The sequence below is a fragment of the Thermobia domestica genome, chromosome 8 (assembly GCF_964235325.1).
Source record: "Thermobia domestica chromosome 8, izTheDome1.hap1.1, whole genome shotgun sequence".
Classification (NCBI taxonomy): domain Eukaryota; kingdom Metazoa; phylum Arthropoda; class Insecta; order Zygentoma; family Lepismatidae; genus Thermobia; species Thermobia domestica.
The window spans coordinates 1,862,415-1,879,063 of record NC_137461.1 but is presented as its reverse complement, the minus strand read 5'-3'; the positions used below and the strand labels follow the sequence as shown (position 1 = coordinate 1,879,063).

General features: G+C 37.3%; 1 protein-coding gene across 1 annotated transcript in view; it reads left to right on the top strand.

Annotated features, from left to right (window-relative positions):
- Positions 1 to 16,649, top strand: part of IntS2 (integrator complex subunit 2) — a 68,421-nt gene that overhangs the window by 24,157 nt on the left and 27,615 nt on the right. Inside the window, exons 8-10 of the mRNA XM_081767967.1 lie at positions 1,570 to 1,753; positions 3,087 to 3,235; positions 13,050 to 13,501. Coding sequence (XP_081624093.1) covers positions 1,570 to 1,753; positions 3,087 to 3,235; positions 13,050 to 13,501 — 785 coding nt within the window. The remainder of the gene's footprint in view (positions 1 to 1,569; positions 1,754 to 3,086; positions 3,236 to 13,049; positions 13,502 to 16,649) is intronic.

The window sequence follows — 16,649 nt, the reverse complement described above, 5'->3', positions numbered from 1 at the left end:
GGGAGGCAAGAATCTGAAGAACGACGTGTTAGCCAGGATGTAGAAGATCAAAAGGTAGGAATCGAGATCGCTGATTGAGATGATTCATTCACGGAAACTCGTAGAAATTAATCACTTCCGGTGTTAACATTGATCATTATACAGCAAAAATGATAATATATAGCGAGAAGCGGTTTTTGGGATCGACTTAGCGTTATAACAATAGGTACCATCTTCTTTCTTAACCCTCTATTCAAACGGAAAGTGGCAGAAATCAACCATTTCCGGTTTTAACCTTGATCTCTATAGAATAAAAACGATAATAGATAGCGACATGCTGTTTTCTGCAAATATATACATATATATTCCATCTTCACTCTAAGCTTTACATTAAAATCGGAAGTAGTGGAAATTACTACTTCTGATTTCAATATTAACTGGGAAATATTACCCCCATATTAACCAAACTCCTTCACGTGGTGTACACGTGACACTGCTATTTTTTTAAATGTAGATCTCTGCTGCACCAAACGCATTTTGTAATATTTTGTAGGTAGAGTCAGTAATGTACACGGGAATTTAGTCCTTTACCTTTTTATTATAAAAATGTCATATATAATATTCATACAAAGTCTCAATAAAATCTTTCTCTAAGTCTCTAATCATTTTAAATAAATCTTTTTAATGTTGGATAAAAAGGGCCCCCTCGGCATATAATGTTACTTCGGGTTGATAGGAAGGTGTCCTAGTCCAAAGCGGCCTCAGACGGGACTGGTGACTCCGTAGCCCATAACGGTATCAGGAGTAGGTATTGTAAGAGGATGACCAGTACAAGGAACTGATGACTTTTTAGTCCCGATATCCTCTTTTATAGCCGTCCTTTGGAGGGAGGACATGTGGAGGGGTTGTCGGAGTCATTCGTGGTTCTCCGTGCCTTCGTCTCTTCCTGAAAGTATAGTTTCCTTCTGTCGTCTGCCACTATTTATTTACAAATCGTGAAAACATGTGACTTATAGTACGTGTGGATTTCTTGGTCCTGCCGTCTTCTTTTATAGCCATCCTTTGGATGGAGAACCTGTGAAGGGGTTGTCGGAGTCATTCGTGGTTCTTCGTGTCCTCTTCGTCTCTTCCTGGAAGTATAGTTTCCTTCTGTCGTCTACCACTATTTATTTACAAATCATGAAAACACATGTTTAGTGTAAAAGCATGTGGCATATAGTACGTGTGACTGTACGGATCCTTGCAATATTTATCCATTAGTATTTTAGTCGTATATGTTTTTAGAGTGTATATGTTAGTTGAAAAGTAATTATTTTTTTTAACGAATTTATTTCCGATTTCCATAGATATTGTTCGTAGACACAAACGGACTGTGCAGTTCTTGTTGACCTTTGAAACATGGTTGCCATTGTGCTTCGAGCTTCTTAATTTAACATGGGTTGGTTTGAAATCAGTAAATTATTATGTGTTTTAATAGCTGAAAAAAATAGTATTGATGCTGCTAGCTAATGCTAACTTCAGTCACACTGTAGTGTTGAAAGAAGGAAGTAGATAAATCTTTTATTGATGGTGGTTGATTCTTTTTTGCAGTGCCAGTGGTGTTACTGCTTCTTTTGGTGAGATGCTTCTCCTGATGGCCATCCACTTCCATAGCAATCAATTAAGTGCTATTTGTGATCTTGTATGCTCTACTCTAGGCATGAAAATACCAATTAGGCCAAATAATATGACTCGCATGAAACAAATATTTATCCAAGAAATTTTCACCGAGCAGGTAAGTGACTTTATTTAAATGTTGCCAACGTAGTCTTAGAGAGAAGGTTTAAGTATAACGTTCAAAAGTCATAAGATAGACCAAAGCTTAGTTACGAGGCATGTTCGTAAAGTAAGTTTTTCCCCGTCGTACACATGTACGAAATGTTTGTATCATAGTATGCTTTAGATAACATAAGACATCTTTATTTTTCCACGTAGTCACTATCAGTATTCAAATATTGGTTCAGTTGTAGTATCAGCTTCTGAACCCCCACATCATAGAAATCTGTCAGCTGGTCGTTGTGGATGTCAGTGTTAAGTTTAGAGGTAACCACAACGCCACTATTGAAGCAATTGCTTCTGTTTTGGAATGTGGTAATAGCCCTTGTTTCATCACCCATCGCAATAGGGTCCACAAACGAATCTCTTGTTCGTAGTGCGTATCTCATCCTTTTCTTTTGACGCTTCTCAATCAACATTTTGTGCTTTCGTCACGTCCACAATTTTCTGTACTCCAAGCGCTGCAGTTTTGTGGACTATGGTTCTCAACACCTCGGATAAATTGTAGTGATGCTCTTAAGGCACTACACACATTTTCTCGGTAAAAATAAAGATTAATAAATAAAAAGAACGCCACTTGTGGCTGAATTAGGGATTAGGAATTAGATTTCTGGGCTTTTAGCATCTAGGGCCATGTTAGCTCGTCATGTATGAGGGATGATGTCCCTCGGCGATCACACTATCCGAGGAAAAGAAGGAAAGAAAGGATCGGGGAAAAAAGATAGCGGCCTGGGACGTATAGATTAGCTTACGTACCAGCCCGGCTTTTGCCTGGTATGAATGAAGAAAATCCAGGAAAACCTCATTCAGGATGGCTTCCCTGAAAAAGCTTTTACACTTTTTCGACCGAATGCCCCACCCGAAATCGAACCCAGGACCACTCGCACTGAAGGCGAGAGCGTTAGCGACTACGCCATGTGGGGCCACCTGTGGTTGAACTGTGAATTAAGGTTGGCATTTCAGATACATCTTACTTCCACAGCGTCAGCTCTTGCACCATCATATAGACACTTTAAAAACCCATGACTCAAGATTGATTTCTTTGGTTAGATTTTAGGTGTTAACACTAGGGCCAGTCTTCCATTCTTAGAGAAATTTACTTCGACGGACTCACCTATAAATTTGATATCACTACTAAAAATATTTTTCGAGCGATCTATAGGAGTAAATAAACTCTTGTAAGTAGCATATATATGTAAAGAAATCAAAATATTTGATTAGTTGAGATTTATAAGTAGAAATTAACTTTTTAGCTAACAGCTCAGTAATTTGTCTTTCATTTCCTATTACAGGTTGTAACAGCGCATGCTGTTAAAGTGCCGGTAACAGCAAATCTTAATGCTAATATCCAAGGATTTCTTCCAGTGCATTGCATTCATCAGCTGTTAAAGAGTAGAGCGTTCACGAAACACAAAGTTCCTATCAAAGATTGGATCTACAGGTTCGTATATGAGTTTTTAACTCTGTTTTGTATGTTGTTTGTTTGTTGAACGGCAGCGTCCCTTTTCAGCACTGAAGTTATATAAAACATGGACCTAAAATTTAAGATGGAATCAAAACTACAGTAATACGTTCAATTTTAACGCTTCCCCGTCGTGAATTGAATACAGGACCAAAAGCGTATGCGCTAGCCTCTAGAGCAGCAAGCAAAGCTTTGCGTGCTTTCGAAAATTAAATCAGTAGCATAATTTCAACATGAAAGTTGCATGTAATAATGGGCTTTATTGCTAGGTATTGACAATCAAGCTGAAGTTATCTTATGAAATTTTGTGAATCTTAAGTAAATTAAATCAGTTGTCTGACCGATCTTTTTGTGGCTCAGAACGGCATTGAGTGTTAAGTCAAATGAAACCTTCAATTATCCCGCGTTGTTAGGCCAAAAGAGACTGCGGTGATTGTAGTTAAATAATAATAATTAAGATAATCTATGTTATATTCGGTGAGCTTTCCTTCTTTTCGTTGGTCGGTATTGAGAAAAGGTTCATCTTATTTTAGCTTCGTTTCAGAAACAGGTCTATGTCTTAGTGTTGAATATGTACGAGGAGAAACTAGAAAGTTCTTCCTCTCACCATGATAGAGATGCGCTAGGGATCTACAATTTGGTCCACTGATATATCCTTCTCTACATATGCACCTCATGTTGCCCCGTTACATTTCTTACATCTATAAATCGGTTCCTCAGTACTATCTCCGTAAAAGTCTGCAGAGTTGGTGCAAACGAAATTTCCACCTCATGAATGATCCCCTCATTAATTGTAAAACGTCTGCCCCGCGCATGTTTCTTCATATTTGGAAAGAGGTACCAGATCGGGTGAATATGGTAAGTGGGACGAAATTCATAGCCATATTGGCGCACAAAAGTGAATGTTTCTGCTGTTTGGTGTGCCAGTACCTTGTCCGCTAGCAACGTTACATCTTTCAAGAGCAAACCCCATCACTTTGCTTTGATACTATCTTGTACCTTTTGCAGCAGGTTTCTGTGATTGTAGCCCTTTTTTATAGGTAAATCTAATATTGAATTTTTTTCCTGAAAAGTAATAGGTGGTAAGGATTTTTTTCCTGCTGAATTCGAAAATAGTATTCGTTTTCCCGTATCAGGTCTCAATTATTTAAAAAAAAAATGTGATTGAAATTATCAATTTTCTGGAACTAGTATAGAAAAAAATTAAAATAATGTTAATAATGTTAGTCATTATTATTCAGACACTTCAATATATTAAACACAAACGTTCATTAATATAAAATAAATTACTTCCTGCGCTCCCTGCCTTTGTCACAAACGAAATATTCAGAAATGTTTGCGGGAAAGAAGGAAAAAGTAACCTTCGGAGGGAAATTTATCTCCCACACTTTGCACAACCGGACGACGCTGAAACGAGTGAACATCAATATAACATGTTTACCTTCTTGCTTGTTCGTATGGTGAGTTTCATTTCGCTGTTGAAGTAATGTGCTATAGCACATAGACAACATTGAAAGTTGTGTTCTTGTGACACATTAACGTGTTGATGTTTATTGGGAAATAACTAGCATTTGCCAACGTTGTTTCTTGTTGTGAAAATACAGTGCTACATTTCTGACAAAAGTTTAAGAACTACCGTGAGAACTTATGTGCGTGGATGGATAACTCCTAAACCAAAGCTGTTGAAAATAACACCTATTGTTAGAAAAGCATATGCTTTATATTTTTCATAGGCAAGTCCTGGGCACCGAAATTTGCTGTAAATCCTATGCAATGAATCTAAGAGGATTGTTATGTGGTTCTCACAAATGTATGTCATTCGCTACACCAATATTATGGATTGAACTAAGTGATCGCTTACATAAGTGTCCTTGTCCTTCAACATTTTGTCCTTCAAATTTTTGTCCTTCAAATGCAAAGGGAGTAACGTCCAAGAGTGAAAAATCAGTTCAGTACCCAGATATACAATCAGCTAGAAGACCCATCCCACATAGTGAAGGTTTCCCTGTGCCAGTGCCCCCAGAGGTATGTACACTCATGTCCAAAATGATTGTCGCATATCTATAACTGTCTTCTTGTAAGAATATAATTTGATAATGATTTTGCAGGGTACTTTTAATACTGATACTATGTGTATAATCGGGTAATGTATATATGAACAAAAACACCAGAGGTGCAAAAAGTGCAGCCAAGTTCGTCAGCCTCAAAAAGTGTTGAGATGAGGATGTATGAGCCAAGTTCCTTGGCCACTGCATCTGAAAGGAACACTGGAATTTGGCGCGAAGTGTCTAACATATTCCAATACATTAAGATGTCTGTTCCTAGTTTCACGGCCGGGACATTTCAGCCCTAAGGCTAGTGGTGACCCCCAAATCCACCACGCTCACAAACATCATCCCTAAGGCTCGTTAGCATTATTTACTTTGACACTTCGTAGAGGAATATAAGTTTTCCTTATCTGGGTTTCGAACCACCAATCTTACTGCATTATACTGTATATGTGCCTTAGCGCATTAGCAAAGTTGATATTCCTAAGGTTGATGGTGGTCCCAAACCCACCACGCCCACCACCACTATCCCTAAGGTTCCTTAACATCATTTTCCTTGACACCTCGCGCCAAGTTCCAGTGTTCCTTTCAGATGCAGTGGCCAAGGAACTTGGCTCATACATCCTCATCTCAACACTTTTTGAGGCTGACGAACTTGGCTGCACTTTTTGCACCTCTGGTGTTTTTGTTCATATTTCGCTTCTTTTTGTAGTTCACCATGTCAATATCGTATATTGGAATTCTCAATTGTGGCATATTGCTACATTTAAATTTAAAATTGTACATTTTCAAAGGAGTCATAGTGTGTCACATACAACATTAGTTCCCAAGGGCTCTCCCACCGGGAATCGAACCCAAGACCTGTACAAGAAAAGCGCACATGCTAGCCACTAGAACAGCGGGGAGGATTTATTCTATTAAATATCTGTTAGAGCGTTATGTCCAAACGAGATTCCAATTCATTTACACGAACTACAAAATCACGATCGCTAACGTCTCATTTTTCATTACCTAAATACGAAGAGTATCAACAGGGCCCAAAACCCTTGATGCTGAATCCTCGCTGCTACATCACTAGACATAGCTGGTGTTTCAATATACCTAGTTGTTCTCTCTCTATCTTTTCACATTGCGAAATTACGGAGTTCATTACATGACGCGCATGTTGCGCAGTTTCATACTGCCAAATGTTTAGGCACTTCCGGCAGGGTTAGAATGATGAAATTTGGCATGATTGTAGCCTCCCGGGACTAACCAACAGGAAAACTGCTAAAATTGAATATTTTTAATTTTTAAGGAGTCTAAAGGGAGATGAACAAATCACCATGTTATTTAAATAGGCGTTTTCCTGGAATACAAAATCTTATCTTTTAGATAATTGAAATAGGAAAAGAAACTTGAAATTCGGGAATTGTAAGCTTAAGAAGTGTGAGGAAGTAGGACGAGCAAAGGCGAGGGTGTGGGGGCGAACCCCCGAAGGGCAAATTCGGGAAATATGAAGAGCAAAGGCACGAAATTCACTGTTGATGAAAAGGCTGATACGTAAGAGATTCTCACACTGTTCACAGATGGAGACACGAAGTATCAAGAACATTTTTACATAATGACTGTGGTAACTATTCTGGTACCAATATATTTACGAAATCGGTTACATTTTGTTGCTAGTCTCACATAAATTCGAACAATTGGATTTCTCATTTCTTCGAAAACTACATTAATTTTAAACATTCTCACCTCAACATTATCTTACTTATCAAATTAATTTCAATATCTATTTAATACCAATGACTGCAACAAAGGAAAAATATTCACCGAAAAAAGACAAAATATTGGCTTTCCTTGTCTGGGTTTCCAACCACGAAATTTACGGCAGTATGTACGTGTCTTAGTCCACGGTTTTAAAAATTAACTGATTCACAGAACGTGCCTCATTAACTTGCTTAACTAGTTAATACTAGCTCTCACTTATTTTACTCGCACACTCAGAAAAACTGTATGTGGCGTACGTAAAAACGTTTGTTACATGTGTAAATCCTGTAGCTGTTGGACTTAATGTACACTAAACGTATAACTGAAAAAGTATATTTGAACGTACTTTCCGTATAAGTGTTCCGAATAAACGTATTTTCTACACGAACGAAAAGACTTTATGTAGGCGGTCAGGATCTCACAAACAGATGGCCGTATGTAACTTATAGCTGACGTACGTAATGTACGGAAGACTGTTAGATGTCAGACATCCTGCAACGACATTGTGTAACATCTAAGCGGGGAAAAGGGCAGTACGTATGTAGCATATGGATAACGTATGTTAAGTATTGATTTCTGTAGTAAACATAAGGATCCCGTATATTTGTATACTATAGCGCTATCCAGATAACGGATTTTTCTCAGTGACCTTAGCTCATTTTTCTATTAACCTAGAACGACAAGGACACGGACACAGAAACATGGAGGAGAGTTAAGATTCCAAAGGCTCTTCCACCGGGAATCGAACCCAGGACCACATACACCAACGGCGCACGTGGTAGCCAATAGACCAGCGAGAAGGGCACCAACTCGACCACTCAGACGATTGACAACATTATCACTATGCACATGATGTGTTCAATAACGGAATCGTTCCCGATTTCTGATTGTAACGACAGTTTTTTTGCTAATGAAAAAAATTCCGTAGCAAATTCCTCAAATTTCATTTTCAAGCCGTTATAGTGTACCTTTATGGAGAGTTTCGCTTCTTTACCTCATTAAGAAGTACCTAATGGCTATGGACAGTTTTTCGCCCATAAAAAGTCCCCATAGTACATTCCTTAAATTTGGAACCTTTACTTACACAGGTCATTATAAAACGTAGGTACAATATTATGCAGTTTCAATTCTCTATCTCTTTTGGAAGCACCTAATCAATGATGAGTGAGTGAATGAACCGATCTCTGTTTGAGTAAGGACAATTTTTTGCCCATAGAAAATTCCATAGCACATTCCTTAAATTTCGGATATTTTTCATATTCAAGCCATTATAAGCTACCTTCGTGTAGACATTCACATCTTCATCTCATTGGGAAGTACCTATTGGCTACGGACAATTTTTCGTCTATAAAAAAATTCCCATAGCTCATTCGTCACATTTCGGACTTTTTCCATACTCAGGTCATTATAAGATGCCTTTATGCAGTTTCACGTTTCTATCTCATTGGGAAGTACCTAATCATTTTGATGAGTGAGTGAGTGAATCGATTTCTTGCTTGGCTAAGGACAGTTTTTTGCCTATAAAAACTTTTCCGTAGAACATTCCTCAAATTTCGGACTTTTTCCATACTCAAGTCATTATAAGGTATCTTTATGAAGAATTTCACGTTTCTATCTCATTGGGATGTACCTAATCAATTTGATTAGGGAGAGAATGAACCGATTTTTTTCCTGGCTAAGGACAGTTTTTTGCCCATAAAAAATTTCCCATAGTACATTCCTCAGATTTCGGACTTTTCCATACTCAAGTTATTGTAGGGTACCCTCATGCAAAGTTTCACGTTTCTATCTCGTTGGGAAGTACCTAATCAATTTGATGAGTGAGTGAGCGAAACAATTTTTTTCTTGGCTAAGGACAGTTTTTTGCCCATAAAAAATATCCCATAGCACATTCCTCAGATTTCGGACTTTTTCCATACTCATGTTATTGTAGGGTACCTTTATGCAAAGTTTTAGGTTTCTATCTCATTGGGAAGTACCTAATCAATTTGATGAGTGAGTGAGTGAATCGATTTCTTGCTTGTCTAAGGACAGTTTTTTGCCTATAAAAAATTTCCCATAGCACATTCCTCAGGTTTCGGACTTTTTTCATACTCAAGTTATTGCAGGGTACCTTTATGCAAAGTTTCACGTTTCCATCTCAATGGGAAATACCTAATCAATTTGATGAGTGAGTGAGTGAAACGATTTTTTTCCTGGCTAGGGGCAGTTTTTTGCCCATAAAAAAATTCCATAGCACATTCCTCAGATTTCAGACTTTTTCCATACTCAAGTCGTTATGGGGTACCTTTATGCAAAGTTTCAGGTTTCTATCTCATTGGGAAGTACCTAATCAATTTGATGAGTGAGTGAGTGAAACGATTTTTTTCCTGGCTAAGGACAGTTTTTTGCCCATAAAAAATTTTCCATAGCACATTCCTCAGATTTCGGACTTTTTCCATACTCATGTTATTGTAGGGTACCTTTATGCAAAGTTTCAGGTTTCCATCTCATTGGGAAGTACCTAATCAATTTGATAAGTGAGTGAGTGAAACGATTTTTTTCCTGGCTAGGGACAGTTTTTTGCCCATAAAAAAATTTCCATAGCACATTCCTCAGATTTTGGACTTTTTCCATACTTAAATTGTTATAGGGTACCTTTATGCAAAGTTTCACGTTTCTATCTCATTGGGAAGTATCTAATCAATTTGATGAGTGAGTCAGTGAGCCTGAAAACTGCATATTTTGGGGGTCCAGTACTCAAACATGGTTGAAGGTAGGAATGTGAGATTTGGTACATGAGTACATCTGTGGGATATCTCCTTACATTCTGAATTTCATGTTTCTACCCTTAATAGAATCGTTTTTACAAAGCCTCGAAATCGGCGATTTTACCCAAAACTCTTGTTCGTGTATAATATGCTTACGGCAGTGCAGGCCAGTTTTCATTTTCTTCGCGGAACTTGGCTGCCATGCACTGCCGTGCATGTTGATTTGTGGTAAATTTCATAGAAAAGGAATTCTAAATACGAAAATTAGAATGATTAAAACAAAATGTTGCTAAATGGACAAGAAAGTTTTATTTTCGTTTTGTTGTTCTTATTTAGTGCTCTTTTGACATGAAATTTGCCACATACGTCTTTGCCGATTATACACATACTAACATTATAAGAAATACCGGACGAATTCGTTATCAAATTATATTCCTGCAATAACATATTTATAGACATGCGACAATGATTTTGGACATGAGTGTACAATAGATACTAGTGATATTGATGACAGTGAATGTGGTATGAGTAGTGAGCGTGAGGATTCTGCCCATAGGGAGCCACTCAGAAGGGACTGAACGACCTTGCTAGAGACTTAAACTTACCCAAATAACTCCTACCTTCAAGGCTTCAAGGTTGGAATCTTCTTCAAAAATGAAACCGAAGTGGCATTCTACCGTGATAGACAACATGACTCTTATATTTTAGAGCAGTAGTAATGATCGCGTATATTACGCAGATGTAGAACTGATTCAGGCATTACAAGTATAATATAAAGTGGCGGTTATTCTAGAATTCTTCAAAAGTAAGCATAAAGTGTTTCCTCCTCCACAGCGGCCATATTTATCCTATTCCAGTTGGATATTCAGTGAAATTGATGGAAATTTATAAAAATTTGAAACTCTTGCTACAGAAGGTGAGGTATGATGAGCATAAGTGGAATATACTGTATATGGAGACTTGAAAGTGATTGGTTTCGTGTTAGGGTTACAGTTAGGCTACACAAAGTACTGCTGTTTTCTTTCTGGGTGAGAAATGCATTACACACAAAAGGAATGGCTTATTCATGCATCCCTCACTCGATCACAAGAAATTTTTTCTGCCTGCCCTCGTCATTAAATTGGCCCTTATGAAGGTATTTGTAAAAGGGTTCGCAAAAAAAAAAAAAAAAAAAAAAAAAAAAAAAAAAAAAAAGGACAAAGACTTAAGGATCTCCAGGAAGAGTTCCCAAGTATCTCAGATACTAAATTAAAAAGAAGGTGTGTTGGTTGGCCTCTAGATAGGTCAATTGATGGAAGATGACATATTCTATGAAAAACTGGCAGAAGCGAAGAGGAAAACCTGGGTTTCTCTTAATAGTTTCTCAAAATACTTTCTGGGAAACAACAAACTCCAAACAATGTCGAGCTAATTGAGGAATTGTTGACAAACCTGCACACTACGTGATGCAGTATTTTGCTCAAACTAAATGATGTACTAAATGTGCTAAATATATCTGGGAAGTTTTAGGTGCAAAGCTCAAAGGGTTTAGGAGATACAGCCACTAGAAAGTCACATGGAGGTACATGTTATTGTCGTAGTACATAGTCCAAGAGTCTTATACTTATTAATTCCTCTAAACTAAATTTTGTTCGTGCTTCCAACATATTTAAGTGATGAAACACAAGAGAAAGTTTTTTTTTTTTTTTTTAATTTTGCAAATCTGAAGTAATTTTGTTACTGCGTAGAAAAGTTACCAATTATTACAATCAATTTGCAGTTCAGAAAAGAGTGTATGCCTTGCACAAATACTCTGCTCACAGTAAACACACCAGACAAACGCAGTCGAGTCACACTTGAAACATATGTCGTTCACAATTTCATCAAAGCAGTAATCGTAAGGAGCGATCCAACTTCCAGGCTCCTCATTCAAGTATCTAGCCTTATGGAAAGCGAATCGAATCATGTGAAAACGAGAAGCACTGAACTGGTAAATTGTGAACGACTGTAGTTTGTATGAACTTGTCACGATGCCAAATACTCACATCATTTCCTGTTATTGTTGTGTTACTGATGAAACGAACAAAGGCTTTGTATGGGCGGAACAAGTGAACATCCAGAGGCTGAATTATGCCAGTACATCCACCAGGTATCAGCCGTTTGATCAATTCAAAGCCTTCCCTCACACAGTGACTAAAGACTGTCGTCTTTGTTTGCAGACCACGAATCAAGTAATAGGAGGAGGGCTTTCTTCGTATCACTTGGAATGCTTTTCCACATGACGTCCGATTTGTAACATTTGATGTCACACCTAGTGGCTGTATCTCAACCATTTCAGCTTTTCACCTAAAACTTCCCTGACATATTGAGCACACTTAGTAGTACTCAGGCAGCAACTCGATTCACCCAAACGTAACGTTTACTTGTAAGATATCGGAATAGTCAAATAATCACTGTCTTTACCTTATATGCGCGTGGTCCTTGGTTTGTTTCTCACTTGTGATCCTATGTGGCAGAAATCGGCCATCTCGAACTAATACGTTTCACTTCACTACTACCATTGGGAATTAGTTGTAAATGACTGTTAGACATACCTAACCATAATAATAATAATAATGACTTCGTATGAATTAGATGTGGTTGAACTATTACAAGCAGATTGTCAAATCCTCAATTTACGTAAGGAATATGTTCCGTAAACCTTTACGTAAGTCGAATCTATATATTGCTTAAGTGTAACTTTGTAAGAAACTGCAATATTATTTTATGTCTGTTACACAGTAGTATTTTATAAATGAAACATCATGCAGCAATGTTTACTCGGATATAAACTGTAAAAGTGCGAAATATACAAACTATTTTGTGTGTGTTATTTTATGCAGAAACATGTAAATTACGTATGTCAGTACAAGAACTCAAAACATGTTCATACACGCTAGTAGTTGTAATTTTCGAGAAATTTATTACGTAACAGTGAATTGATGCAAGTCACGTACGGCGTTAGTCAGAGGGTTATTGTAAGTCAAATATACTGATATTTGAAATAGAACATTACCTTTATTTTTTAAATATTGTTTATAAAATATGGTACTTACTTACTTACTTAATTACTTTATTTGTTTGTTCATGTAAATCATTTCAAAAGATATTACATTGTAAAGTAATGGGTGTTTAACCGGATCATTTTTTTTTCGGTGATAACTTACGAGTAGAAGCAAGATGGTCAAATATTTTACATCACCTTTAACATTATTTTGCTCCTTGCAGGCAAATATGCAGTAGTATACCACCTCTGCACCCAGTGTTGCCAGCGTTAGTGGAAGTATACGTGAACTCCATCCTTATTCCGAGCACAAAAGGCCCACAGGAACACACGAATAAACCTATCAGTGAAGATGAAATTCGAAGGGTGTTCCAAAATTCTGTGTTCGGAGCTCAGTTCGATTCCAAATACAAAACGGGTCTCCAGGTAAAAAGTGATCGATCGTCTCCCTCACATGGGATGCAGGTGGACGAAAAGCCAGAGACAGCGCCTTCACTCACATCTCAGCTTCTCCTTTTGTATTACCTGTTGCTGTACGAAGACACAAGACTGAATAATATGCACAACCTTATCACGTCCAATCGCAAAGTGAAAAGTTATTCGACGGAATTTCTGGCGGAATTACCCATCAAGTACTTACTTCAGCAGGCGCAGAAAGACCAACAAAGTTATGCGGGTAAGTTTCACAAGTAGTATGAGTGTCAATGATAGAACAATATAAACAACAATAGATCTTACGCATGCAGTACATAAATGAGATATACATTACAAAAGAATAAAAAATTAGCGTACTTTGTAGCGCCATATTTTTCCTCGGAAACTACGTGTGAGAATTCAATCTGATTCATGTAATTTTGTTCAGCTCGATGTAACCTGTCGATTGCTCATAACTAACTCTATGCCCTGTGGAACCCAGAGGTTGAAAAGCTCTCCATTGACTTCTATCCTTAGCCAACTGGATCCAGTTTCTATTTTGTATTCCTACTTCTTAATATTGTCCTCCCATCTGCGCCTAGGATATACGGTTCTGCTGTTTGCATTTGACCTTCTCCCCGAACATTGGCTGTATGTTGAGCAAACTATCAATGAAATCATTCTATCTATTCAAAATACTATGTGTATCCGTGAGAATTGTGCCGTACGCTTTTTTTTTTTTTTTTTTAATATACGTACGAGGTTGATAACCTTTCTTAAACTCGTTGATGCTTTTATACATGTTCAAAATATTTTTATTTTTACTATTCTTCAAGTTCAAAATTTTGGCTTTCAAAATGTCATGTTTCTTTGGTCTAAAAGTTTTTGAGATTTCCCACCTCATATCAACAAAATTTTGTGCAGTTCTATCGTTCGGATTTTGTAGCCAACACAGTTTTGCCTGTTTAGTTCATTCCTTGTCGAACGTATTACTGCACGGCCCCCCCCCCTTTTTTTTTTCCTCTCAAATTTGAATACTATCCCTAATTTCAACCGAAATATCCTCAACATCAGTGCATTCCGAACTTTCTAAAACCGAGAATCTATTCTTGAATCTCACATTCCCTTCTCGTCTGATTTTCCTCTAATTTCTTAAAATTAAATCTCTCCGTTTTCAGATGCCGAATATTTCCTTTATTCAACGATAATCTCTCTCATAACTGCTACTATCAGGTAGTGGTCAAAGTCATAATTAGCTCCTCTAAATGACCGAACATCAACTATGCTAGACTGTCTTCTATCTACTAAAACGTGATCAATTTGATTGTGTTTTTTCATCTGGCGAGGATGTCACGATGTGGAAATTTTGGGACTATTCACGATAAGGTTTTTTGTTCACCTGTCTAACGCCGTCTTCATGCAGATTTTATTCCCTATAATCGGTTCGAAAATATCCTTTCGTCCTACCTTCACATTAGAATGCCTTAATAGAATGTTCATTGGATATCTCGGGAGTTAGTCAGATACACGTTCTGCGACGTGAAAACTATAATTTATATCTTAATCCTTATTTTCTGTTGGACCATGTACAATAGAATAATAATATCTTACCACCGACCCTGAAGAGTAATAAGAGCGAGTCTATCATTAATAAATTCAGCACGTTTAATTGCTGATATTATTCATTTGTGAACGAAAAACCCTGTTCCTAATTGATGATTTTTATTTCTTACTTAAAAGAAAAAGTAAAATCCTTTCCTTCCCATCTACCTTCCTGAACTTCTACAAGGCACATCCTATATTTCTCTTAACTTACGTGTTACGGATTTTAATGCACGTGCCCTATAAAGACTTATTATGTTCCAGATCTCACGTCCATTTTGCTTTGCTGAGGTCGTGCCAAGTTAGCAGTGAATGTTTCTGAACGAGTGTCTTTTTTTATATGATGGGATTGTCAGCCTTATAGTCCAGGCAATTTACAGTTGGACCTGGGCAAAATTGCAATAGAAGCTTTTTAAACAGTTTTTGATTCAGGAATCATTACTGAATAACATATTCAAAATCCGACAAAATCGGACCACGGGAACACCCCCAAAAACGGTTTTCAAAATGGCGGATCATGGTTAAAGAATCTTGCGTCTATCTTGCAATTTTCTTCTGTATCTCGGGTTCATCTTATCCGATTTTCACGGTTTTGTTTATCATGACGTCTGAAGATGGTTCCTACAGTTTAATGTGGGATCGGAACCTCATGACCCCACCGGGAATCGAACCCGGGACCTCCTCACCACAAGGCGACGAGCGTAACCACTCATCCATCGGGGACATTATATAACTACATAAGGTTTCCTAAATCATAAGGGGAAAAAATATAACCCTCCCAAAAATAGTATAAATTTATTCCAAATGTTCTAATATACAGGGTGGCCCAAAAGTAGGCATACAGTTTCGTACTGATCTCCTGTATTTCATATCATTTCTTATTGTTATCACCTAGCTTCTTTATTATTTGTTCTTAATGTATTTATACTTATACCTTAAGCCCTGAACAGCCGCAGCAAATAAACCCATAAGCTAGAATGTTATACTTGATCAATGCAGGGGTGTATACCTACGTTTGGGCCACCCTGTATTTCTAAATAATGTTTAATTTGTGTATGTTAGTTACCTGTTTTCTTAATTTGTTTTCATTATTAATTTTTGTTTTTACGGTTTTAATATTTTAAAAAGTAACTATTTATAATTTGCTTTTTTTTTCTGTTTTGTTTTCAAATTAAATTACACATTTAAAAATGGAGATGTCTGAATATTGTGTGATATGTAAGGAAAAATTGGACAGTAGGCAAGAGATAGTTAAAATTAAACAGAAAGGAGCAGATGGCATAAATGAAGCAAGCCACAGGCGTGGAAGTGATGTTGTTGCTTTTCCTGGTATTACTGTCCATGTTTCATGTCGGAAGCCATTTACAGATTCAAAGGATATTGGTGTCAATAAACGGCAGACTAGTGATGAAACAAAACCAAGAAAAAGTGCACGTTTAAATGAAGACCCAATTCGTAATGCCACTCATTGCTTGTTTTGCGATTCATTTGTGGACTTTTCTTCGAAGCATAAACCGTCATCAGAGCATGTAAAAGTATGTATGTCAGAATTTGTTGAAAGTGTTTAAAAAAATGTTGTGAAAATCGTTGTGATGAATGGTCACTTAAGGTACGAGGACGTTTAGAGTACTATCTTGGTGACCTTCATGCAGCGGACTGCGTCTACCATAACACTTGTAGTGTCAATTTTCGAACTGGTAAGAACATTCCCGTGAATACTCTTCCTCCAATAAAGTACATAAAGAGAGGTCGGCTAAGTAATGAAAAATAGTACCTTGCATTCCTTCAGATATGTTCGTACTTGGAAA